The sequence below is a fragment of the Tripterygium wilfordii genome, chromosome 7 (genome assembly GCF_013401445.1).
Source record: "Tripterygium wilfordii isolate XIE 37 chromosome 7, ASM1340144v1, whole genome shotgun sequence".
In the NCBI taxonomy this organism is placed as follows: Eukaryota; Viridiplantae; Streptophyta; class Magnoliopsida; order Celastrales; family Celastraceae; genus Tripterygium; species Tripterygium wilfordii.
The window spans coordinates 14340678-14366252 of record NC_052238.1 but is presented as its reverse complement, the minus strand read 5'-3'; the positions used below and the strand labels follow the sequence as shown (position 1 = coordinate 14366252).

The window sequence follows — 25575 nt, the reverse complement described above, 5'->3', positions numbered from 1 at the left end:
CCAATAAAAATATTTTCAAGAAGTTGGTTTTCCTGGAGTATCAATGTAAAATTTTCTAAACATTATAAAGAGAGCAAGTAGTATTGTTTTCTTTCGCATGTCTCGGTATCCTTGTGTATACGCATTTGGGTGGCCAATGGCTATTCCCCCTTGTGCAGTGGCAACATGCCGCTCACCAGTCACCATGGATGTTAGCCACAAAAGTTGCAGCAAAGAAGGTTAGCAATGCATACATGAAAGCTGTATCATCCACAAAATAACAGGACAAGCTAAAAAATAACACGCTTAATTGCTAAGCTGGATTATTTCTCTTGAGCAGGATTTATTCTTTTGCGCTCAAAGACAAATCGAGAGACTCTCAAATGGAGAGTAAATGTTTCATGAAATAATAATATAAATGAAACAGGGGCAATGCTGCACTACGATTTTAGGAAAACAAACTCTTCAATTGCAGAGATATCTCCAATCTTCTTCAAAGTTTCTTTGCTAGGTTCGTCGTCCACGCCAATTGCCATCACGGCTTTCTTACTTGGAGCAATTCTTCCAACACTCATGAAGCTGACATTCACATTCTCCGACCCCAGAATGGTTCCGACCTTGCCAATCATACCTGGCTGATCAACCTGTCTGCAGAGTATAAGACTGCCTTCCAAGCTCAAATCCACCTGAAAAGATCCAATTTTGGTCAGATGGGGTACTCCATCCTTCACTCGTCCCTCCAGAGTTATGTCCCCAGACTCTGAAATGGCACTTTCAAATTTTGATTCCACATTGGCAATCTGAACCTTGATGGACTCGAGAGGATTCTCAGGCGAGCCTTCTAGCAGGACTCGTTCTTCAGCTATTCTAAGTCCCCTCTGTTTGGCAGTGAAATCAGCATTCACCAGATTCACAAAGATGCTGGAAATGGGCTCAACTAAACCCTTAGTAATCATGGCACGTAGAACCCTTGTGTCGAGGTCATCAGGGCCTCTAGATGAAGCATAAGTAACTTTGACAGTTTTGACACCACTTCCACCTGCCACTAATTGCACGGCTAGTCTCCCAAGCTTCTCCGCAAGGATGACAAATGGCTTCAGCTCTGTCAGAACCTGCAATAAGGAAATGATAACAATAAGTTGCAATCTCCAAATCTTCAGCTCAAGCAAAAATTATGACTGTCTAAACCATGACCAAAAACTTTGCAGCCCCCAATAAACAGCACCTTCTTGTTCAAGTACAACAAGAAGAACCACCAGTAACTACTTTTCCTGGAAAACTTTTGTGTGCACACATTTCTCTTTCTCAAGACAGTTACCTTTTACTTCTTTCTTTTTCGCCTGGAAAAAGGTTTCATGGTAATGATGAAAATGTAGACCATGTAGCATTGTAGCTAGCTTGAGGAAATTATATTTTGAAAACTGAAGCCCAGCTTTTGAATTTACAAATTCACAAAATTGCTTCAATTCGCTTAAGATTTGAGATCTACACCCATCAAGGAACCTTTCCAGTAATTAGCTTTCAGCTCTTCGTTTTATTGTAACAGAAAATTCTTGTTTAGCCACATTTCACCCAAATATTTTGGAAGAACATTTTTCCATGAACAAAAGAAGTAAAAACACAAAAGGATCAACTGGTATCATAAACCTTTTATTTTGAATGCAACTGGTATCATAAACCTTTACGGTAAGCACATAAAAAATACTCTAGTCGAAAAGTCTAGTGATTTTTCCAGCATGAAAGGAGTAATAGATTCATGACATTGAAAGAGCTACTTAAACAAGACAAGAATGGTTATATGTACTAAAACTTATTTTACGAGAGAAATATTCCATGCATATACCTCAGCAGGCACCATGGGTGCATTGACCGCAGTAGAAGAAAGTTCCCCTTTCAATGCTCCAACAACAGCTTCAGCAATTTCAATAGCCACTCCTTCCTGCACATGACAACCAAAAAGTCGCATCATACCATAGTTTAGAAGGGAGTGAGGAAAAAGGAATGAAACATCACCACATTAAATTGGTGACATTCAATGCAACAAACCTGAGCTTCAATAGTGCTGGCACCAAGATGTGGAGTCAGAGTTACTCTTTCATGCTGCACCAACTTGCTGTCTTGTGGTGGAGGCTCCACCGAGAAAACATCAAGCGCAGCCTGCAACAAGGTTTTAAGTACATGTACGAGATAATGGAAAGAAATCAATCGCAATCGGATTAGCTTCATACCTGAGCAACAATTCCAGCATCCAGTGCCCGCACAAGAGCTTCTTCATCAATCACTCCTCCACGAGCAACATTGACAATTCGGACACCTTTCTTCATCTTTGCAAAAGTTTCATCATTGAGAATTTTTAATGTTGTCGGAGTAAGGGGCATATGCAGAGAGATAAAATCTGCAGTCGCTAAAGCTTCATCAAAGCCCACAAGTTCTACACCTACTGCACGTGCTCGGTCTGCTGGAGCATAAGGATCATGTGCAACGACATGCATACCAAGCCCCTTCGCACGTCGAGCAAGCTCTGTTCCAACCTTCCCGAAACCCATGACAGCAAGCGTTTTGCCAACAAGGGAAACACCTACGTATTTGTTCCTTTGCCATTTTCCTATATTATATCAAAAATACTCACATTTTTTATGCTTCTGAAGTACAAAAATGAAGCCAACCTCCACACAAAACATTCACCACGCATCAAATACTGATGTATATTCAAATTCATGGAATGACTGAACCTTACTTTCACATATATATGGTAATTTCAACATCCTCAAAATTGATTCACCACTTCTTGTGAAGACTTTAAAAGAGATTTCCTCTTCAAAACCAGTACCCTGAATAATTCAGGGTTATTTGGTTATTTTAAATTATGCACATTAGAATTGGTATGATGAAGGTCTATCTAGAATTGATAATGGTTTCATACCAATACCATTCCCTTTCATATGTTGAATGGACATCCCTGAATTGATATAGAAAAAGTTCATTGGACAAAGTTTTCAGCTTTTTAAATTAAAAAGAACTTTGAAGTTTGAACTGAACCCTTCTAGAAGCCACGAATAAATAAACACAATAACATAATTGAAAAAAATACAGAGCACTGCAGAAAGTCACTTACCAGCCTTCATGGATGCATCGGACTGAGCAACGTTCCTCGCCATGCTCGTCAAGAGAGCAATCCCGTGTTCCGCTGCAGCTACCGTGTTGGCCGTGGGGGCGTTGACAACCAAGCATCCATGCTCAGTCGCGGCGGCCAGGTCCACATTGTCAATCCCCACACCGGCCCTACCAACCACCTTCAACTTCCCTCCAGATGATTCGAACACCTGACGAGTCACCTTAGTGCCGCTCCGCACGATCAAAGCATCGCAGGACGAGATCTTGGCGTTGAGCTCTTCAGGGGAGAGGTTATAAGAACAATCCACATTAGCAAACTCCTTGAGAAGAGCTAGCCCAGCTTCACCGAGCTTCTCGGAGACGAGGACGGTGGGCTTACCATCAAGAGCGGCGGACATTTTTCCCGATTTCAATGAATGTGTAACCTCAACGGGGGATTTTGGGGTGTGAGGGAGATCTGGAGGGGGAGGGGGGGTTTTAATGGTACGCGGGGGGTTGGTGGTTATGAGACAGAGAATATAGAAGGTTTAATGATTGGGAAGTGAGAGTTCACGCGCGGCTCCAGACGATTGGGAGCGGGCGGAAAAGAGGGAGAAGGGGGAAGCGCGTGTGCGTACGTGGTGCAGGGTGAGTGTGGGTGTGTGTGAAGATTTTATTATTTCTCACTTTGGTTAATCTACTTAATTAAGCTACCAAGTACCAACCCCCCTATATCAGTCATTTATAAGATTTATCATGAAAAAATGTAGGGTAAATCATTAGTATTAATAACAATTATATTGTAAAAAAAGAGTCGAAATTAAAAAGGGATTCGGAGTTCCTGCAGTGCAGGGGTATGTACTGCACTTATTATATTTGATAGAAGGGTATTGATAACTGTTGTGCTAAAGATACTTGTTAAGGATTGATTATAGTATGTTATATGTTATGAACACTATCTCACCCGGTTTTTTAAACTTTAATACATTTTTTTAAGATTTTAATTCACTTTTTTCATACTTATTGTCATAAGGGCACTAATCATCATTTTCCTTGATAGAAAATTTACGGTGTAATATTTTGAATTGAGGAATTTGGGAGAGGGGAAAGAATGGAAAAGACGAAAGAGAAGGAAAGAGAATAGAAGGTATAATTTTTGTTTTCTTCTATCTTGTTTGGGTAGATAAAAAAGAAAAGAAAGATTTGTCATGTCTCTTATTTGGATAGTCATAATAAAATAAAGAAAAATAAATAAATTAGTTTAATTTATTAATTTATCCTTATTTTTATTTTAAAATATTATGTTCAAAGGATGAAATAAGTTTAACTTATAAAAAACTTAATTAAGATATCCCTTCCGTCCAAATGACTATTTTAGAAGGAAGTATTTTGACAACATTTTAATAAAATCTTCCCCCAATTATCTTCAAATTCCTCTATTTATTTTTTTTCTAAACTACTCAAAAAACATAATTGAGAGAAAATTCATTTTTCTTACTCTTCCTTTTTTACAAATCTCACAATTCAAAAATACTCTTACTCTATGTTTGGTTAATCGTAGGAACGGGAATAAGAACAAGAATGGGAATTCCAAAAATTATAATGTTTGGTTGATGAATGAATTATGGTAGGAACACTGTCCCATTCAGGCAAGAATTGCAACCGTGAGGAACGGAATACGTCATTCCATTCCAAATTGTACTGTGAAACCGAACACAAGAATTTGACCAGGATGAGAATTGAGCATTCCATTCCGACCGGAACTGCCCAACCAAACGTAACATTAATCTTCAATTTTCTAAGTGAAGTCGAAATTTCAAGGGATTCGGAGTTCCTGCAGAACATGGTATGACGCGCTCTGAAGTCACGTCCGTTGAGAAAATATGGTAGGTGAGAGACAGAAATAGTAGGATCCAAAATAAGTATATTACTATATTCAGTATGTGCAGTTGGCGTGGGCCCCGAAAAGGCACTTTGTATTGTCAAATCTAATGAAATTGATTGTTTGAATTGTTAGAGCATCTCCAACAATGATATGTAAAATGAGTTTTCAAATGTTTACTATGCATACTTCAAAATGGTTTACATACTCATTTACAAACTCTGAAAAACTCTTCAATCCAATAATGGTTCCTAAATTAACTAACTCACTTTTACTCTCTGAAAAATATGCATACTCACTCTCTCTCCTCTTTGAGTTTGTATATTTGGGAACTCATTTGAGAAAATACAAATTTACATACTGCGATGAGAACACTGTTGGAATGATAAAAACTAAAAAATGAGAATGCATATTGGCGGTTAGGATTTTACATACTTACATGCATCCTTTGTTGGAGTTGCCCTTAATACGCCACTTTGTATTGCCAAATCTAATGAATATTGTTGAAACAACAAATCTAAACATATTAAAAATATTGTCTGCTTTATACCATAAACTCGTATCAATTTTTTTGAATTCTTTTCAGAGGCAGACAGACTCTATGGGCGTTGGGTGGGCACGGGCCTTAATGACCCAATAAATTTTTCACTAATCCTAATATGAGTCGATATATAGGCCCTCTCAAAAAAATTCCCAGTTCATTAAGATACTCAATAATAATATTAAATTAAAAAAAAAAACTCACACAGCAAATCAAGTGACCCACACACCACTTTGATCTAGTCCATTAAGATTTTTTTGAATTTTTTTCAGAGGCAGACAGACTCTATGGGCATTGGGTGGGCATGGGCATCAATGACCCAATAAATTTTTCACTAATCCTAGTATGAGTTGATATATAGGCCCTCTAAAAAAAAAACTCTTAGTCCACTAAGATACTCAATAATAATATTAAATTAAAAAAAAAAACTCACACGGCAAATTAAGTGTCCCACACACCACTTTGATCTAGTCCATTAAGATAATAAAAAAATCTCACACATTCCACTAAATGACGGAAGAACCCCACTTTGACCTAGTCCTCCTAACTCTATCTTGACACAACAAAGCCCACCCAGCCCACTATGTATTTTCTTATTAGTTCGAAGTATCATTAATGTATTTTTATATTGACGTCTATATTCCTCAATTGATGTGCATATGTTTTATCACACTTTTGTATGTATTTCTGCATACGTTCTCGATAATTTTTGATGATGTTGAGTTGATATTATTCGAGCTTCTTGTATTTCTATTGCGGGAGAGTTGGTGCGAAGATATAGAGTGAAAAAGTGGAGAAACAACTAAATTTGCATCAAGAAGATTTTTGGAGGCCGCCCGAGCACCCACCAGCGCTTGAGTGGGCCAGAAATCACCTGCGGAGACAAAAGAACAATTATGGGCCCAGGCGAGGAAAATCTATAATTTTCTATTTTGTGGGTTTCCTATTTCTAAATCATAATATATAGAAGGGGCTACGAAAATTAGAACGACATATTCTTTTTCTGGGTTTTTGGGCAGTAATTTTTGTTCTTCTCTTCAAGCTTAGGCAAGAGTTCAAGGATTCAATGTTTTCTTCCCAATTTCAGTTCCATCAATCTCAATGGGGTTTTTTCATCTTCTCTTTATGTATTTTATTTTAGATTTATTTTTTCTTCTTGGATGATGGGTGTAACTAAACCTAATTGCTAGGGTGTAATGTAGTCTGGTATGAATATTGTAAGTTATTTTATTTGATGAATACATGATTATAACTCAATAATTCTTGTCATTAATTTTCATGCTTAAAGATTATTGATTGTTTGATTGATTGGCCACAAACTAATTGTTCAATTAGACTCATCTAACTGTAATTAAGGGTCAAGTCTACTCCATATTTTTAATTTTGACCAACTCATACCATTGATATAGCAGGAAAATATACGACTGCCCTGGTTTTTTTGCTTCTGGTGGCCACATTTTCTCATATATTTCTCCTATATAAAGAGCACTTCCATAGTTCCATTCTCTGCAAATTACACACTTCCAATCAGCTTCTCTTCATTTGTTTCCTCTTATATTTCGTGTTCTTGAAAGAGAGTTCCATCTAGTTTTTGGTTCGCTATACACTTGTAGTTGTAATGCTACTCGTGTGTAATCAAGGAGGCCTAAGAGGTGAAACTGTAGAAGTTGCAAGCACAAGAGAAGCAGGCAGTTAATCATTTTAAGGTCAGTGGCGAAACCTCAACTTGGTTTGGTTTGTCTCCATTCTTAATTTCATACTTGATTCATATTCATATATGGTGACGTCCAAAATTGTCTTCGGTTCAAAGAGCGTCATCCTAGGGTTGAAGTCAAGAGATGCTATGGTACACTATATTGCGCTATGCTATGTCGAGCTGTGCTATGCTATACCATGTTGTGCTATGCTGAAGCTTGTCATGGTCGCTCCAAAGAAAGATCTACACAAGTAAGCATGTATGCTATGGGGGGCCTCGAAGGTGTGCTCGGGGGGCCCTTTTCGACGCCCAAGTCAGTAAACAATCAAAAAGGGAGAGTGCTCTCGTTCGGAGCTCTCTTCTCTCAAATTGTTATTATGTTTGCCTGAGTGCAAGAGTGTAGAATGTGTACCTGAGGCGGGGGTCCCCTTTATAGTAGCTAGAAGAGAGCAGTTATGGAAGATTATGGGTCTCTCGACATTAACTACTGAGATTGTGGGTTAGTGGACCCAACATTTACTCCACTCATAACTGATCTCTTTATGAGCCCATAAATGTGGGCGTGCTCTTCATACCGAGCATAGAAGCTTGGTTGAGGTTCAGAGGGAAGGCTCATCTGTCCTGCAGACGTGCTCTTCTCCTCCTCCTTTGTATGCCTTTTCTTCTGGGCCCTTTCACACCGGGGCATGGTATCTTCATTAGATCGAGCAATGTATGCTTGGCGGGGTACTAAGGGTGGCTCTTCAGTCATACTGAAGAGCTATTCTTCTCGCCCTACTTTGATGCTCTCAAGGACTCTTGGTCCTCTTATAGAGCATGTGTGTTCTTCAGGATAATGAGCATATATGCTCTTTGGGATGATGAACATGTGCGCTCGGATGGCATACCAAGGGTGGCTTTTCGGTCTTGCTAAAGAGCTCTCCTCCTCCCTTCTTGGATGCTCATCCTAGTGTACTCGTCCTTTGATGTTCACCCTTTATGCCAGTTGTTAAGACACGTGGTGAGTTTTGAGAGGAGGTCATTTTGGTTTCATCAATATATATTGTGTGAACGTACTACCTGGGTATTTTCTTAGTAATAGAAACCAAGTTCTTAATGGTTTTGAACTACACGAATAATAGTGATAGGATTTTTAGGTGAACTCATTACCTTAATATTCTTCTCTTCTTGGTAAGACAAAAATTGATTTTTTTACTTCTTTGCTAGTTTTTATTAGAGTCATTATTCAATTTCCATTCATTCATCAATTCTCAAACATACATCACGTTAGGAATAATAATTAGATTAGATTAGTCTCCCTAGGATCGATCTTCTACTTGCATAAACTAAGCTATTCGTAGACTCTTATACACGTACGAGAATTATTACATCATGAATCTATGATATAAACCCTAAAAAATTTAGTGATATGCCACTCGATTGAGTTATGCCAATCCGATGTGTGATAGTTTTGACAAATAAGATATAAATTTTCTTCCAAAAGAGTGGTTGCCTTCATTTGTTGTAAGCTCGTATTAAAAATTTTGTTGTACTTATCTAACACGCATGTTTTTGTTGATTATTGTATAAGACAACAAAATTTATTTAATACACACTCGAATTTTCTCTCAACCAAAATTTCTCTCATATCTGAGGAGGATGAGACCACCATCTCCTCCTCTTCCATATAGCTTTTAAGTTTTGCTGATTTGGTTTGTAGATATAGTCTACAATCTTTGTTCTGTTCAACAAGGAATACATATGGTTTTTTCATCACATCGTCTTCTATAGAAATGAAATATGGTTCTTCTCATCCAACTGTCATGAATTCTCGACAACATTGGTTCTATTGGGTGTTCATATGGATCAAGAAAATTTCATCATGATTCTGAGATTATATAACCCAAAAACTCATGCTTCCTCATAACAAACAAAGTTGACGTGAACATTTGGTCCAGACTTAAAATTTAAGATGAAATGGAACTGCTGGTAAAATATTATTTGTAGTTGGCAAACCAAATCACTAGCAGTCTCCAATGGCAGCCAACCCAAATGTGGGAAGTCAAGCAACATGCGGAGGATTTGAGGGTCCAAAATGGTGAAGGTATGCATGGGCCAGCATGTGGCCCAACTGAACTTGGGCCTCAGTAGTCAGGTGAAGGTTGTCCTCCTTGAGCGACAATCCCTTAGCATCCACGCACGCCACATTTGGAAGCTTAATGCCCAGCTGTGCTTCTCTTATTTTTTCCATGTATTTTTTATCACCTGATGCAATTGCCACCTACAAATCCAAATCCAAATCCAAATCAGAGCATTAGAGACATAGAGGTTAAAGATGAACTGCCTGTTTGGTGCAGTATCCGCTGCACCAAACGCTGACCATTTCCGGTGCAATGGAAATAGCGGATCCACCGTCTAATAGACAGCAGATCCGCTAAAAATAAAAAAGCTCCTAGGAGCTTATAGACAACGGAAACGTTGATCTTTTTTTTTTTATTTTTTATTTTCTTAGGTGGGGCCCACATGATGTTACAGTTTAACAGTGTGGCCTCACGTGATTATTATATTTATACAAATAAAATAAAAATACTTTAATAGTTTTAATGATGAATTGAAAATACAATAAATGTAATAAATTCAATTTAACATGTTATATTATATAAATTCAATTTAACATGTTATAAATTATATTTGTTTAATTAAATTGAAGATTAAAAGTCATATTATAATAACAAAATTTATTATAAAAATCATATTATAATAAAAAAATTTATTATAATCATTTTAATTTTTATATAAAAATATTTTAATTTTTATATAAAAATATTTAATAATTTATACCTTAAATTAATTTTAATAAAAAAAATATTTATTATATTAAATTTAATATCAACTTTAATAACAAATTTTAATATAAAATCATAATTATTAATATTATAATACTTTAATTCAACAACTTTTCCGCTAGTGTTAGATTTTAATTCACCAAACACCTCACAACATATTTTACAGTTTTAAGCTCAGTTTTTTTTTTTCTACAGCATTTCCCTTAGCATTGAAAATCAAACTTTCCGCTCTACCAAAAAGAGTCGAAATGTCTCAGTTCAAAAAGTTGAGAGGAAGCTACATACAGCGTGTTTGTTGAGGCGTCTGGCACAACGGATCCACTCCACTCACTAAACAAGTGAGTTCCACCAGCGAATCGCTGCTAAATAGAAGCTCCATTTGGGAGATTCCGTTGGATCTGCCTATAATATTTTTTTAAAAGAAAATTGTAGAAGGGCCATTATAATTTAATAAATTCATTTTTCAAAAAACTAACATGGCCCCACTATAAAATAAAATTATTAATATTAAGATAGTAAAATAAAAATATTTATAATAAAATAAGTAAAATATAATATTATTAACAATTTTTTATATTATTATTATACTTAACAATATATAAATTAAGTCATTTTATTAAATTTAAATATTTTATTAATAAATCATTTTATACAAAACATGTCCAACTTTATTAATTAGTAATTTTTATTAATACAAACATTAAAATATATTAATTTTAATAATAAAATTTATTACAAAAATCATAAAATATAATATCATAAAAATTAAAATAACACTTTAATTCAACGGTTAATTTTTAGTTCCTCGAACACCTAATAACATATTAGGTTCGTCTAAGGTCAATTTTTTCCAAGCTTTTTCATATAAATTAAAAATCAATTAAATCGCTCGATCAAATGCATCCACGAATAAAGACATAATTCCAACAAAGCCATGCGAACCTTGATCCAAACTAACATAAAAATTATTAATTCGTTTCTAACCTGAATGAAGGGGAGCGAAGGCAAATTAAGGTCTTCCCTCACATTCTTAATGAGCCTCTCCATGTTCACCTGGTACGCCTCAGCATCATGCGCACTCGACGTGTCACTCTCTCCTTGGTACCATAACAAAGCCTTGATCTCCCCTCCGTCTTTGATACTATATTTAGCTCTCTTCACCATCGACTCGTACAAGTGCTCCCCACGCGCCCACTCTTTGATGGCGGTGCCTCCCACCGCGCACGGAACTAGCCCCACCACCACCTCTTCCCCGCAATGGCCTCTGATTGAGTTCGAGAAGGACATGCCAGGCCCTACTCCACAGACCTTTTTGGCGTCTATGTCGGCGTGTAGCGGCTCACACGCCTGCTCCCAATGAAGAGTAGCGGACAGGCGGTGTGTGTTGGTGTGGGGTTGGCATTCGAGTGGGACAATTCCGTCCCAGTGCTGGTGGTGGTCCTGGGCTCTAATTACGCCGCCGCGACCGGCCATGTTGCTTTGGCCGGAGAGAATGAAAATATGTTTGATTGCTGTTTCCATGGAAAGTTTTCTCACATCTCGATCGGCTCGGAGTTGAATTTAAAGATGCGATGTATCGGTTTGGGTATTCATTATTGATAGGACAGTGATGGAAACTACCTAGAACCTTCTCAAACGGGTCGGGTTCTGACGTCTAACTTCCGGGTTCCGAAGATAATCTTCTTTATATTGGCCTATTGGAATAGATTTAGGCCCACTATGAATGTTGATTAAGTTCGGCCTTTTATTGTCCGGGGCCCGTCGGCCCAAACTAGACGGCCCATAGAATGCATTTTTCAAGTTTCAAGGCCGAAAAGAAGGGGAAAGCATCAGCTGCTCTCGGCTTCTGCACCTCATTCTCTACTTCGGCTTCCGAAGATGCAACCGCTGCTGTTGCTGGGGACTAGCACCGGCACACCATCGTTGCCGCACATCGCGTCGAGTTCCTCCGTCCTTCAGCGGCGACTTTCCTCTAATTCCACCTCTAATCTCGCTCTCTTCCCTTCGAATTCACTCTCTTTACTTAAACCAGCCGAATCGCTGTCATTTACTACATTGCGTCGCGATGCTGTTTACAGCAGAGGATCAAAGCTACTCTCCTCTACTAAAATTGCTTCCTCACCAATTTCGCCTACATCAACAGCCCCAAATGATGATGCAGAGAAAGCGAAGCTTGCTCAGGTTCTCTCTTCTCATTTTTGTATATTTTTTCTTATGAATTTTCATCAAGTCAATTGGTTTGTCATACAAGAAATTTTTGGTTCTTTTGGCATGGATGGGTATACAGTAAAAGTGCAACTTTATAAATGTAGTGTGTGGTTAAAATAGCCATTATGGTAGCAATTCTGTAGGTTTCATAGTTATGAAAAATGATTGAGCCAAATGGGATTTGTTAAATCATCTGAGTATTTGAATTATCTGCTAGAATATTTGGTTCATTTATCAAATTGTGATTTTTATGTATTTTTGAATGGTTCTAGGTATCTAAGAGACTAGAGAACACTTCAAGATATTTCAAGCGGCTAGGTAATTTAGGATTTTGGGGACAACTAGTATGCACTGTGGTGTCTGCTGTCATTCTTTCATTTTCAGTTGTTGTCACTGGGAAGATCTCGTCTCCTGCTACGTTTTATGCTACTGGTGGTAGTATCGCAGCTGCATTTATATCTGTGTTTTGGTCGTTTGGTTATATCCGGCTCTCAGATAAGTTACGGAAAACTGCTAACGATCCTTCCAAGGTATCTCATCACAACTTAACTCCTCAATGTTAAGGTGCTTCATACTGGATGTTACTTTTTGCTAGTTGATTTTGGTGCAAGGAAAGAATTAGAACTGTTGATGGCTCCAAAAGTATTATAATTATGAATAAAGTTTAGTTTTTTTTTTCTTTTTTTTTTCCTGCTTTCCTTTTTGCAGTGGTGTGAATGAAGGAACTATGTTGTTTATTCATATTGTTGGGTCTTGTTAACAGAAATTCTGATCTGCAGTTAATGGATTTTGGATTTTGGTTGAACCATATATCCATAAATATAAACCTCATTTGTGTGGTATTCCCCTGTATTTTGTGGTCTGCAGCACTTACCTTTCTTCATTCAAATAAAAATATGATGGTGCAGACTCTGTCATTGATGCAAATTGTTTTTTTAATTCTTTTTATTGAGTTGTTCGGGTAAATTAGGTTTGTAAAAGTGTAACACAAAGGTTGACCGTGTGCTTGAATTTCTTGTATAAATCTCCTTTAGTTTTCCGTTTTCCTCCTTTCCTTCTGACAGTTTATTAAGGAAATGTGGTTCTATCAAGAGTGATGGGATGTGGGAAAATGTTCTCTCCTTGTATGGTAAGAATGATAGGTCATAAGGTAGATCCCTTGTGGTTCATCATCTTGGGCTCTCTGGGAGCGAAAGTCCAGTATAAAAGAAATTTGGGAATCTGAGATTCTATCTGAAAAAAGGCTTGAAAATTTGTAGAAAATATATATTAAACAGAGAAGCTCCCTCTTATTAATAGCTCCTTTTCAACTTTGCCAGTGTATATCATGTCCTTCCTGGTTTTATGCCAAAGAGATGAAAAGCTAAGTTCTTTAATAGCGGCTCCAGAAATAAGAAAGAAATCATTGACTTAATTCCTTTCATTGATTTGTGAAGGACATGGAAGGAGAGGAACAAGAGTGTTTGATCAGTAGGAATTACCGATGGGGATGCTAAAGGATAATTGGTGGGGATGACATTGTAAGTGATAGCAACATTTGTAAATGAATAAATACACTTTGTTCTTGTAGGGTTTAGAGGATTGCAGCTCCTTGATGCTATCAGTAATAAACATGTTTTACTTCTCATAAAAGGACCAGCGGGCTCAATATTAAGGCATCATTATCTTTTCCTCTCTAAAACTTTATGATGACTTGAAATTTGAAAACTTAAGTTGTTTGAAAATGCTTCGGCTAGCACTTAGCAGTTAATTGATGCTATCATTGTTGTTCTTTTTGTAAATGAGAAGCACTTTTGAACAAACACACATCATCTTTGGTGCTAGGAATTTCCGTAAGCCTAATTAGTTTGTTTTTAAGGACTACTAACTTTCAGGACTTTACATGTCAACTGAGTTATTAGCTTTCATCTCTTGTGTTTTTCCTTGCATTATGCAGTTAATTTCTTCTGACCATCCAGATATGATTGACCAAAAACGGATGAATAAGTTTCTTTTGAGTGTCGAGTTTGAATTATGATTTGATGTATATGTAAGTTAGGCTTGTCTCGCGAAATGAACTGAAAATGTGATTTTAAGTGTTTCTTGTATTTTGAAGTCATGGCTTGTTTTCTAGGCTCCTCCTCGTGCTGATGTTATGAAAAGCTTGAAAAATGGAATCATATTAAATATTTTGGGAATGGGGGCTGCAATTCTTGGCATGCAAGCGACAGTTGGAACATTGGTTGCAAAGGCTCTCACCTCCTCAGCAAATCCGTACTATCAGGGAATCGCTCCCGGCTACAAGCCGGTTCTTGCATTGGATGTATTCTTGGTGCAGGTGATCCTGTAGTTCCTACTTTAATCTTATATTATTATAGATTTTCCTTGGAGCCCTTCAATAATAATTTGGTCTATTAAAAAAAATCGCATGAGGGGCTTTAGTGACAACAACTTAAGCTAGTTTGGTTTTGTCAATGTAACTTAGCTTCTGTCAGATTATAAGCTCTCTTATTCTTTAACAAAATTAGGAACAACATATTAATAGTAATTATCATCATCATCATCAAAGCCATAATCCCAAATAAATTTTGGCTGGATACATGAATCCATGAGATTAATTGGAATCCATCACACAGGCACTCCTATTGCTACAGAATTCATTTTGATCCACAACTACTCCCTCTACTAAGCTTATGGAGTCTATATATATTTTTAATTAGTTTTATTCGATTCTTCTTTGGTCTCTGGTCTCCCTGTTCGCTTTTTAGTAATCTTGAATTTTCTTGATTTTCAACACCATGACCCCAACATCTCTTTGTTGTGCATGCTAAGATGATTTCCTTTCATTTTATCTTCAATGGGAGTTATCACGAGCTAGATTGAACTGTCTCGTTTCTTTTTATATCCTTCTTTGTGGTGCCATACATAAAGCACAATATCCTATTTTCTGTTGCAGTTATTTTTTAGGCTTGTTCTTTTTCAACAGTCCATCGTCTCGTATTGTACATCACTGCATCATGTATAGCAGACATATAGAAGCTTCATTTTAACTTACAGGAGGAAAAGTTTGGATGTGCTATGACAGAAGTTCTCTTCCTTTGATTTAAATCCAATTGTCAATATCTCGTGAGATCTTGGTGGCCGCTTAACTGTGTATTTCTCTCGTCAGAGTGTTGCCAACTTGTAGACCAATTATTCTTCCCATCCTGTGGAAACTAATAGCATTGGGTTGAAGGAAAATGTTTTTGATGGAAAATAGGAATTACCTAGAATAAGAATGTGTCGTGGAAAGCGTTAAACTGTAATTCTAATACTACATAGCTTACTCCAATTATATAGTTAGAAAGTAAAAGAAAGCAAAGAAAACTTTTAAAAATATGGACTTGCAGAATGGTGGTAGAAAGGTTGTCTGACCTCAAGGTTTCTGGTAATTTGCTTGGTGAAGGTCCTGGGGCCAATTAAATATGCTTAGAAACTCTCCATATGTAAGCCCCCAAGTTGAGAAGCTGAAACGGAATTCAATTTTTAATGAATAGGGCAGTCTCAGGTTATCGTAATAGTTGTAGCTACCCCAACCTGCATCAATTGGTGCATAATTTTAAGAATGTAGCCCTGGTGGAGAAGGTTTTGTTATTGACTTATCATCTGCTCTACCTATGCAGGCATCCGCGAACACCATCCTCTCTCATTTCCTGGGGCTTGTTTTTTCGTTGGAGTTGCTGCGCTCAGTAACACTGCCACCTGGAGAAAGCATTGCAGTTCCCCGTGCTGCGTAAATCTCTTTCCCTTTGGAGTAATCAAATGTGTGTTGGAATTTCGGGTGATAGAATGATTTTGTAGCCATATTTGTTTTAAGAGTGAAATTCTTTCTTTCACTTCTGCACAAGATTGAAGAGACTGCTTTTGCACTTTCACCCTATAATTATAAACTCCATATACAGTCCAATGCCACCATTTCTGTAAGTTTTTTTTTTCCCAGGTGAACATGAGAGTTCAGCGGCACGCTTCACAATGAGAACCACCTATTTGCTGATTCAATAAAGCAAATGCCATTTTTGATTCAGTTGCTCTCTGGTTCATTTTCTGTACACCAAAAAGCACAGAAAACTTGCCGCACATGTAGAACAATACGCTTTTCATATCATTGCGATGCATTTTTCTCAACCTAGCATCATATAAAATCTAATTGTCTTATGAAATTTCACTACATCTAAAAGAAATTCCAAACTATGTTAGTACTAAGTAGTATAACCACAATGAATGCGTTGAAATACCACAAGATTCACGGACTCTGGTTGGGAACTAAAATTGGCTAATAAAACAGAACCATTTAGCGTGCGAACTGATCTAACACAGCATTTTTTGGTTCTCATTGAAAAAAAAAAACCCAAAGAAACATGTTACTCCGGGATATCCATCACACATGCAATGTACATAACAAGAAACCTCATAACAAAGTAGTTCTGATGACAGAAAGCCAACTACAAAGAACGTGCACGCCAAAGCATCTGTAAAATGGATTTCATTCACGCTTATCTTCCCTCCAACAACAAAGGACTTCATCAGTAAGCAAAATTTTCAAGTATAACCTCCAATGCTAATCAACTTATATTTTGGATGCCTCGTGGAGAAAATAGGAAATGAAAATAATGAAACTAGATACTGTCAGTCAAACGTGTAGAAGGCTAGAAGCTATTGGGGTCAATAGAAACCTGAGACTTCCAAGGCAGGAAACAAAAATCTCCACACCGCTCAACACCTGGAATCCTGCACAATGCACTTCCTTTCATTACTTCATTAACTTCCTGGGAAAATTTTCCAACCCTAAGAACCAAATAATTTACATATGCAATATATTTACAAATGAGCACCAATTGAAATCAACTTGGCCTTTCAGATGATACGAATTCAAGCACCAAAAAAAATTTAATCAACGTCAAACACCATGCAAGGACATCTTTTTAACAAAAAAAATATATTGGAAAAATTGACAAGTAAATATAACTGAACTCAAGTTCAATATCCGGTTCATCATTTTCTGTCGAGTTTGAGAATTTGAATCTAGCACATTCAAGCTTGACTTGGAGCATTTGAATCATGCTAGATAATAACAAAGGGGGCAGGAGGACTCTACACTTCAACAGAACAAATTTTCAATTTATCTCTATCTAAGCAAACTTAGAACTAAATGCATGTGAGAAGAAGCACAGAAACAAGGACAAAGTGCAGAAAATTCAAAATATACTTCCCAGAGCTGACACTGCCCTCAAAATAAATATGGACACCTACAAGTGAAAACGAATTCGCACAATACTACCCAGTTCTCACATCTAAGTCCCGCAAACTTCCCCCCAAATATGCAAGAACTCTGGTCTAACAGACAGAATGGGCTCCTTCCCTAAATGGGGAAAAAAGTCAATTTGAAGACATTAAAGCAGATATGAAGAACATGCAAACAGTATCTCGAAAAGACAGAAACAAGACACTGACTAGCAGATCTGAAAACAACAAAACAAATCTGAAGAAATAGGAAGGTATCTTAGAAAGGCAGAAGCAGGCTACCTAAACAAATCAAACCATGAGAGAAACATTCAGAGTGGCAAAAGTGTTGCTTTGATGGCTTGCCAGTTATGGCTGCAGTGGGAGGAGTTGACAGTATAAGAAGAGTTAATTCTTGGAGATATATTTGAAAACTCTAAACTAGAGGGTGAGGGAGGGGTTGGGGTACCATGTTGGTCCATGGCCAGTAATTGTAAATCTTTAAAAATCTGTAAGTATATTTTGGCTGCCGTCGGTAATATTGTTGACATTTACTTGAAGTTAGAATCAATTTCTGCATAAGTCAGGAAATAACATGTAGATAATAAGTAAACCATGCAAAAATTAGTAAACAGTATCATACTGTGCTTGTATCTAAGAATATTCCGGGTAGGTAGATATGTTTACTTTTAGGTTACTGTTCATTTTTCGTTTCTTAAACTGAATTATATAGCTCTTTTAAGTTCATTAATATACATTAACATCAAATAATAATGTTAATAAATCAAGGTCAGTTCGCCAGCACACAAGCCAGCTAATTATAGATTCATATTAAAGGTCAAAAGTTTTCAAATCTAATAGAGCCCAAGGGTGGATATAAAGATTTAAGCTTGATTTGTATACAGCCCTAATACCATATTCAATGCCAGAAAAGGAGTAGATATGCAACACCCACAACATAAATGGTAGTAAATTTCCATTGAACAGAACTAAAGACATATAGTGTATATCATTGCCAATGAAACATCAAGTTGGTAAAACCTGGTCCACCAAAATGTGACTTTAGACCCAAAGGGAATCGTAAATCCTTGATAAATAGCTAATAAAAAGTCTTTATGTTTTAGGAGGAAACAAAAATTAAAATTTTAACAGGGTGGCGAAAAATGGAACTGCAACAGCAATAGCAACAACAACAACGATAAAAATCAGAACATAGATCATAGAAAGTAGTACCTTACATGGCACAACATGACACCAATTCAAAAACTTGAAACACAAGCACCTCAACAGAAGCAGTTTGAGGAAGCAAAACCAGGAAACAACAATTTCATTTCTTCAATAAAGAACCAGGGTCTTGATACAAATTAGAAGAAACATTGTATAATCATTCAAATGCAACTATGCCTAGCCACCTGCTTTTCTATGATAAGATGTCCAGTTGTTGCAGTACCAATGGATGTTACATAAGTTACTTGAAACTAATGAGACTTGGGATCAAATGATTAAACTTATGAGCCGCAATTACCATTAAGGAAATCATGTTACCACAGAAACGCATATCAATTTGAACTCATCAAGTTTCTATATAGGGCTAGTGACTATTGAGTAACGGATAGTGATACATAGAGAAAAAATACTTGCCTACTGAGTCTTTTTTTCCTTGTTTAATGGCATTGGAAACTTCTTTAGTATTGTATCATCAATTTTCATGTACTGTGTTTGAATGAATCTCCGTACGATGCAAAGCCTTTCATCAATCCAGTCCTGGTACTTGTCATACAACATCGGTAGTGAAAAGGAAAGAAGAACCCCTGCATTAATTGTCATGACTCATAACTCATAAGCAAATTAATGCCAAAGGAAATCTTAAATGGATTTCATAAGAATAAAGTTAGTGGTGCAAAAAACTTACCAACATAGACCAGAGTGAGGAAGTTGCATAGACCACCAATATAAGATCCCAACCATAGGCATATGGCAACCTGAAATAACAAATACAAATTCAGAATCCAACCATTTTTAAATTAAACATATATGAAAATTTCCAGTTTCTTGCAGATAGAGCAAGAGAGAGAGACTCGCGTTTAACCTGGAGGAAAAGTTTGAAATTTCTTTCGATTGCAATATCATGTGCGATTGACAATGCATAATTGATATATACTCGAGTCACACCAGAAGCCTTGGCGACAGTATCCTCAGAAATCTCCAGATTAGGTATGGGCGGCAAGGGTCTGAATCAGGAGATCCAACGATTTATCACCAATAAAACATAATCCATCCAACACATTTCACTAAGAATCTTGAAAATTTTGCCAAATAAGTCATACTCAATTTGAAATGACTTTTCACCAAGTGTTTCCTCTTTCAATTATATCACAATAGATATTAGTAAAAGAGGACTTGCACTAATTTTTAGTTAAACATACAAAAGCAAAAGTATAATCCAGAAACCCTGGATATTACAAACTAATTAAAGCAATGGAAAATGCAAAAGGAGAAAACCTGTTGAGTAATGTAGCAGATTTAGCCCAGACGAAGAGTATTACAACAAGCAGTAACAGAACATTGGCCACAAAAGACAATAGATTGTAACCGGCTCGCTCGAAGAGGAACCAAAGAGTTGTTGCAGAGCCAAGAGTCAACAACGCTCCACCCCATCTCTTCCACAACAGCACATCAGCAACTATCAAAATTAACATCAAACATATGTTGAAACACCATTTAAGCATTCTTTAATTCTATAAATCTAAACAGAAGAGAGAATTAAACATTTAAACTTCACGAATCCAAAAAGAAGACAAGAAAACAAGAAAAAAGTTTTTTCCCTGGAATAGAGAAGAAGGAATTCGATCATGTATCAATCAAGAAACAGATCCATGTCGAATGGAAATCAACGACAGAAATTTGCTTTGCGTTTGCACACATGCGATGCATATATACATCATTACATACACACAGACGTTGTTCATAGGCACATATGTAGTATCGACTGAAAATACATGTATTGAGGGAGAGAGAAAGAGAGTGGACCTGAACCACCACCGAGAGCTTGATGGACAGAAATTCGACAATTAGTATTTGATTCTCCCATTGCGATCAATTAGGGCTTTCTACAACAAAGATTCGATGATCGAGAGAGAGAAAGAAAGAAGGCGGACAGAATACAAACGGTAGTGATCACTGATCAAGAACCAGTCGGTAAATGTAAAACTAGCAATTGTGGGTAACGCCCTGGATGGCTGGCTTGAATCGGCCCATTTGGCCCAAAATCTGGGGTGGGCCTCATTGATGCAGTCCCAAAGCCTTTTTTTTCCTCAATAAGCTTTGATTTTGAAATTTTTTTGGAGAATTGACTTTTGATTTTTTTGAATTTTTTTATCAATTTTTTAATTAATACACTGTATGTTTCAAGAAAAAATAAATAAATTTTAGAAAAAATACATAATTTTCTTATGTTTCTTTCAAGGAGTTTTCTTTTATATATTTCATAAAATATATGTTGAAAAATTAATGGTATATTTGATATGCTTGTTTTCCAAGAATACGACAATTTTATTATCTGAAAATGTATATAATTATCTAGTCATTGAAAAATAATACTCTAACCACTGCTAAATGGTGGGGTTTGTGATTATTTTCCGGTTATGAAAAGTTTAAGAAAATGCCAAGTTGACACAATGCTATCAATAGGGTGGCTATGTACGTATACTTCTCAAGTCAAATTAATTACTTGTGGGCTATGCAGAATTGAAGATTAAACAACAGAGACGTTGCATGTTATGTCAACGCACACTGTGTATATATGCAAAGGAGCAAGAGTTTACTGTTTCTTATAACTTATACAACGTGTAAAGTTAGATCCTAGTGTCCTATAAAAAAAATGAAAATTGGGGATCGTCCACAGTAAGCCTATTCCGCCAAGATTCAGATGTTTTGGATTCAATTCCCATGAAACTCTATGAGATTTGGGGTTAAAACGTATGAACTCATGTGGTCTTGAGTTTTGATTCTCATCAAGAGTAATATCTTTGTAGTCATACATTGAGTTTTAACCTAACTTACTCTGTCATCTGATGTAAAACTTCTATACACGCAGCCTTGATGGCCCTAATTTAGGGTCATATGAGATATTAAAATGACAAACTTTTATGATATCATTATTTGGTTAAAAAATTGTAATGGTCTTCCTATTAGGGCGGGGACTGGGTCGGAATTATCAACCATTATCGGTTAATCGACCCATTATCGGCGGTCGGTATTGTATCGTTAACCGACCCATAGTGTCGAACCGGTAATGGAAACCTACCCATTGATTATTACTTATTTGATAATTTTGAATCTTGAATTCATGATTATTTGATTTATTTCAGACTTTTTCAGTAGTCTGATATACATATACACTCATATACAGAATTACATATCTGAGAATCAGAATTGTATAGAGCGGATGTCACCAACAACCGACCCATATTGCAACCGACTTTAAAAAGATCGGGCCAACAATGATTTTAAAAATCCTCAAAAGTCAGTTTGTCGGGTTGGGCCGATAACCAACCGACTCAGTCCCAGGCCTACTTCCAATGGGGTTTAGGTATTAAAAAAAATCTCCCATCACATCAATTTTAGTCTCAATTATTTTTCAGTCAACAGTTAATATAATCTCATTCAACGCTTTACCTAACTTAGATTGTGTCACCAACTTGGACTTTGTTGGATGACAAATTAATGTCACAAGGAGTCAAAGCCTTGAGCATATTGTACATTATTTTTGGGAAATTAATCATTAAGTCACCAAGTCATATTTATTAATATCTCAACAAACAAAACCTCCTTAGTTGGTCCTTCCACATCTCACGTGTACATCCTATTTTTAACACTGATTTGTTCATGAAATACTTCATAATCCAATTCACTTTGAAGCCGACAAATACCAAAACCCAATAACAATATAACATGGGTGGTAATTAAACATATTTTGTGAAGATAGGGTTTTTATTAGAATATTATGTCTCTTTTTCACCGTTGCTTGTGTGTGTGTTTGTGTAATTTGTATCCTGCGAATGTTTTATTTTAATATATAGCTACCTAGATTAATTCCTTTTGATGATTTTATCGATTGTTGTCTATCATGTGTAGCTCCAGAGCGTCCCTGAGGGCGGGTTAGACGGATTGTCACCCAGGTCTCCCATATCATTAAGGCCCCATATTTTTGAAAAAAATACTAAAATGTTAATATTATAGTATTCACACGAAATGTTAAATGAGTTGTCTATATTGTCTATTAAAAATGTTTTGACTGAAAAAATTAATTACAAGAGTCATATTTTTTAGTAATATGCGATATTTAAATTTTAGCCAAATACTTCCAAGTTCCAATGATTATCTGAATATAGATAAGATTGATATGATCGGTGCACAAATTCATCCATTCGAAGCACTACAAAGTCATGGGGTTCAAGTAATCAAGTCCCCGTCCTCCACTTTACTATGGAAAAAAAGAGTATCATAAATAAATTTTTTTTTTTTAAAGACTCATAGACCACACACACTAAGTCATGTCCGAGAAGCATAAATACCACCATAACGGATGAAAAATACCAAAATCTCAATAACTGGTGAGAATGAAACTCTGAACCTCAAGGTCTTGGACATATAACCTACATTACATGCATGCATATAGACTCACTATTTTATTTTATTTCTCATCATATATTATAGGATTTTTTTAATGAATTGTAAGGTGGACGTATTATTCACTTACCCTTTTAAAAAACGAACAAGCAAAGTGGGACGTATTTGGTCAAATTTGAAATTTGTATGAAACACGTTTCGTCCTTCTTTCGTTTTCGTAGTAGTATTTTGTTTGTTGGCCACGCATGCGTGTCCTACCAGATTCAGTGCGTTGACCATTTGACCGTGGAAAATTTGAATACCAACGGAAATGCAGTTACGATTCCTTTTTATGCCTTATCTTTTCGTAGTAGTTTTTTTTTTAATTGAAATTATTAATTAATTGTTGGTTGTTAAATTACTCCCACTCCGTTCCGTTATAACTTATTCCTCAAAACTGCAGAGCGTTTGACATAAAACGACAGATCACTGTGGAGTCGGTGTAACAGTATGAGGGGTTTACAGGCTGGACTGACAGATTGTCAGTAATGATCCGTTCTCTAATTCCACGACCGATCTTGTCGTTTTCTCCACGTCATCACTCCCTTGCGTCCCAATACATTATTAAACGAAAAGGCAAAAACAAATTCTTCACGTAATGCTCTCCAGGCTGGCTCAGTCAAAAACTTATCCCTTCCGCCTCCAATTTCGCACTATATATATTTTCACTCTTCCAGAACGATCTTTGACGTTCAGTAAAAAATAAAAAAATAAAAAGTTTTTTTACTGTTTATGAAACGGACGCTCCAGATTTTCCCATTATTTCCGAGATTTCAGTAAGATATTTTAGCTGGTTAAAGCAGCCTACGTGGAGGCGCGTGGAAGTTATCCAGCTGTGTATATTACGTTTAACCGGTTATGGGAGTTACCGGTTCAAGTTACGTCCTACTACCTGTATTAGTTAACCGACTCTATCAGTTACCCCAATACTCTCTTTTAAAAACCCTCCGTTCTCTCTTAAAAACAGAGGTCCCTTCGTCCTCAATACCCGTCTCCCCCTCTCTTTCTCTGATACTTTTCATGTTTTTTGATCAGATTTTGTGTAGATGGATCGAGAATCTGGAATGGGTCGGGTCAAGGGCCCATGGAGGTTCGACGAGGACCAGCTATTGCAGAAGCTAGTTCAATGTCATGGTCCACGTAACTGGTCCTTGATATCGAGATCAATTCCAGGTCGATCTGGAAAGTCGTGCCGATTGCGGTGGTGCAACCAACTATCGCCGGAGGTGCAGCACCGTGCTTTCACGGCCGAAGAGGATGGGATCATTATTAAAGCACACGCCAAATATGGAAACAAGTGGGCCACCATTGCTCGACTCCTTGATGGCCGCTCAGATAACGCTATTAAGAACCATTGGAACTCGACCTTGAAGCGAAAGTTCGCTTCGATGATGATGGAGAACTCGAACGACGAAGAGAAACAAGAACCGGAGAAGAAATCCGCTAAAACTAATTCTGCTTCTGGTGGTGTTTGTTATAGCCTGAACAGTTCTATGGGATCTGATGTAAGCGACGCTGAGTTACAACAGGTCGAATTGGAATCGCAACCGTGTGAGATAGTGAAGGACGATGACTGTCCAAGCACCGTTCTCTCACTGTCTCTGCCAGGGGCTGAGTTTTGCGGGGACCAGCCATTGATTCCTAAACAAACCGTCCTTTATGAGGCCAAAAAACCCAGGATTGGATTTGGCGCCGATGTGTTAGCGATAATGCAGGAGATGATTAGGATGGAAGTAAGGAGTTACATGGAGGGGATGCAAAAATGAAGGAATTGAGAAACGCGATTGGGTCAGTGTGATTCATTGATTGGCTAAATAGTTTTGAGAGGGTCTGGTTAGGCTTTCTGAGGGCTGCTGTAGGCCTGAGTGAAAAGAAACAGAAACAAAAATGAAAAAGAAAAGGAAGGGAGAAGAGAAGAGAAATTTCTTTTTTTCTTCTGAAAGAATCTTGAGGCTGCACAGAGCGAGTGCAGAGAAGGTAGGTAGTTAGTTAGTTCATCACTTATGGACATATAAAAGTTGAAAGAATTTCTGTAACGGACGATCAGTTACTTTTCTTTGAATTCTCTATGCGAAATTTTTATTGAAATTATCTGCGTAAAACAATTTTTTTTTCTAATTTTCCAAATATATTGTAGTAATTAAAACATATAAATCTCTTCTTGTCTTTAAACCTATTTGATTGTTGTTGTCTAACGAAAGGTGGCTCGATTGATCATTGATTGGGTTAGGCATATGTGTCCGAGATTCTGTTCTAAGTGTTGAACTAAAATAAAATAAAATTGGAAGATAGTAGCAAAATATAGTAATATACTATGCGTGGTGACTTTCCTTATGAAAAGATGGAACGGGATTTTGTATGGAATTTGCAAAAAGGAATTTTTTTGGTTTTATCATTTATGACACGTTGACCTGATCACGATGTCCTTGTTAAACCAATTTAA

General features: G+C 36.8%; 5 protein-coding genes across 5 annotated transcripts; 2 read left to right on the top strand and 3 right to left on the bottom strand.

Annotated features, from left to right (window-relative positions):
• Positions 1-302: 302 nt before the first annotated feature.
• Positions 303-3560, bottom strand: LOC120002630 (D-3-phosphoglycerate dehydrogenase 1, chloroplastic-like; the record flags this gene model as incomplete). Its single annotated transcript, XM_038851391.1, has 5 exons — positions 303-1091; positions 1823-1918; positions 2026-2136; positions 2208-2584; positions 3095-3560. Coding segments are annotated over 5 exons (1722 nt in total), but the record flags the coding sequence as incomplete, so codon positions are not given.
• Positions 3561-9045: 5485 nt separating this feature from the next.
• LOC120002063 (probable carbohydrate esterase At4g34215) lies at positions 9046-11577 on the bottom strand. Its single transcript, XM_038850634.1, has 2 exons — positions 11001-11577; positions 9046-9451 (listed from the first exon to the last, which is right to left on the bottom strand). Exons 1-2 carry the CDS (start codon positions 11535-11537, stop codon positions 9233-9235), a joined length of 756 nt encoding a protein of 251 aa, XP_038706562.1. The 5' UTR covers positions 11538-11577; the 3' UTR covers positions 9046-9232.
• Positions 11578-11826: 249 nt separating this feature from the next.
• LOC120002062 (protein TIC 21, chloroplastic) lies at positions 11827-16161 on the top strand. The gene is made up of 4 exons (XM_038850633.1): positions 11827-12197; positions 12497-12754; positions 14338-14541; positions 15866-16161. The coding sequence occupies exons 1-4, from the start codon at positions 11895-11897 to the stop codon at positions 15977-15979; spliced, it is 879 nt and encodes a 292-aa protein (XP_038706561.1). The 5' UTR covers positions 11827-11894; the 3' UTR covers positions 15980-16161.
• A 385-nt stretch (positions 16162-16546) lies between these two features.
• On the bottom strand, positions 16547-20653 carry LOC120002064 (reticulon-like protein B11). Its single transcript, XM_038850635.1, has 6 exons — positions 20493-20653; positions 19965-20145; positions 19552-19693; positions 19375-19444; positions 19104-19273; positions 16547-16970 (listed from the first exon to the last, which is right to left on the bottom strand). Exons 1-5 carry the CDS (start codon positions 20551-20553, stop codon positions 19104-19106), a joined length of 624 nt encoding a protein of 207 aa, XP_038706563.1. The 5' UTR covers positions 20554-20653; the 3' UTR covers positions 16547-16970.
• Positions 20654-24085: 3432 nt separating this feature from the next.
• On the top strand, positions 24086-25298 carry LOC120001405 (transcription factor MYB73-like). The gene has a single exon (XM_038849720.1). The coding sequence runs from the start codon at positions 24179-24181 to the stop codon at positions 24896-24898; it is 720 nt and encodes a 239-aa protein (XP_038705648.1). The 5' UTR covers positions 24086-24178; the 3' UTR covers positions 24899-25298.
• The last annotated feature ends 277 nt before the right edge of the window (positions 25299-25575 follow it).

Coding starts and splice junctions, on each gene's coding strand:
- LOC120002062 (XM_038850633.1), top strand. CDS start 11,895: ATGCAACCGCTGCTGTTGCTGGGGACTAGCACCGGCACACCATCGTTG. Junction 12,755..14,337: donor CTGCTAACGATCCTTCCAAG/GTATCTCATCAC, acceptor CTTGTTTTCTAG/GCTCCTCCTCGTGCTGATGT. Junction 14,542..15,865: donor TGGATGTATTCTTGGTGCAG/GTGATCCTGTAG, acceptor CTACCTATGCAG/GCATCCGCGAACACCATCCT.
- LOC120002063 (XM_038850634.1), bottom strand. CDS start 11,537: ATGGAAACAGCAATCAAACATATTTTCATTCTCTCCGGCCAAAGCAAC. Junction 9,452..11,000: donor CTTCGCTCCCCTTCATTCAG/GTTAGAAACGAA, acceptor TTGGATTTGTAG/GTGGCAATTGCATCAGGTGA.
- LOC120001405 (XM_038849720.1), top strand. CDS start 24,179: ATGGATCGAGAATCTGGAATGGGTCGGGTCAAGGGCCCATGGAGGTTC.
- LOC120002064 (XM_038850635.1), bottom strand. CDS start 20,553: ATGGGAGAATCAAATACTAATTGTCGAATTTCTGTCCATCAAGCTCTC. Junction 20,146..20,492: donor AGCTCTCGGTGGTGGTTCAG/GTCCACTCTCTT, acceptor TAATTTTGATAG/TTGCTGATGTGCTGTTGTGG. Junction 19,274..19,374: donor CCTCACTCTGGTCTATGTTG/GTAAGTTTTTTG, acceptor CAATTAATGCAG/GGGTTCTTCTTTCCTTTTCA.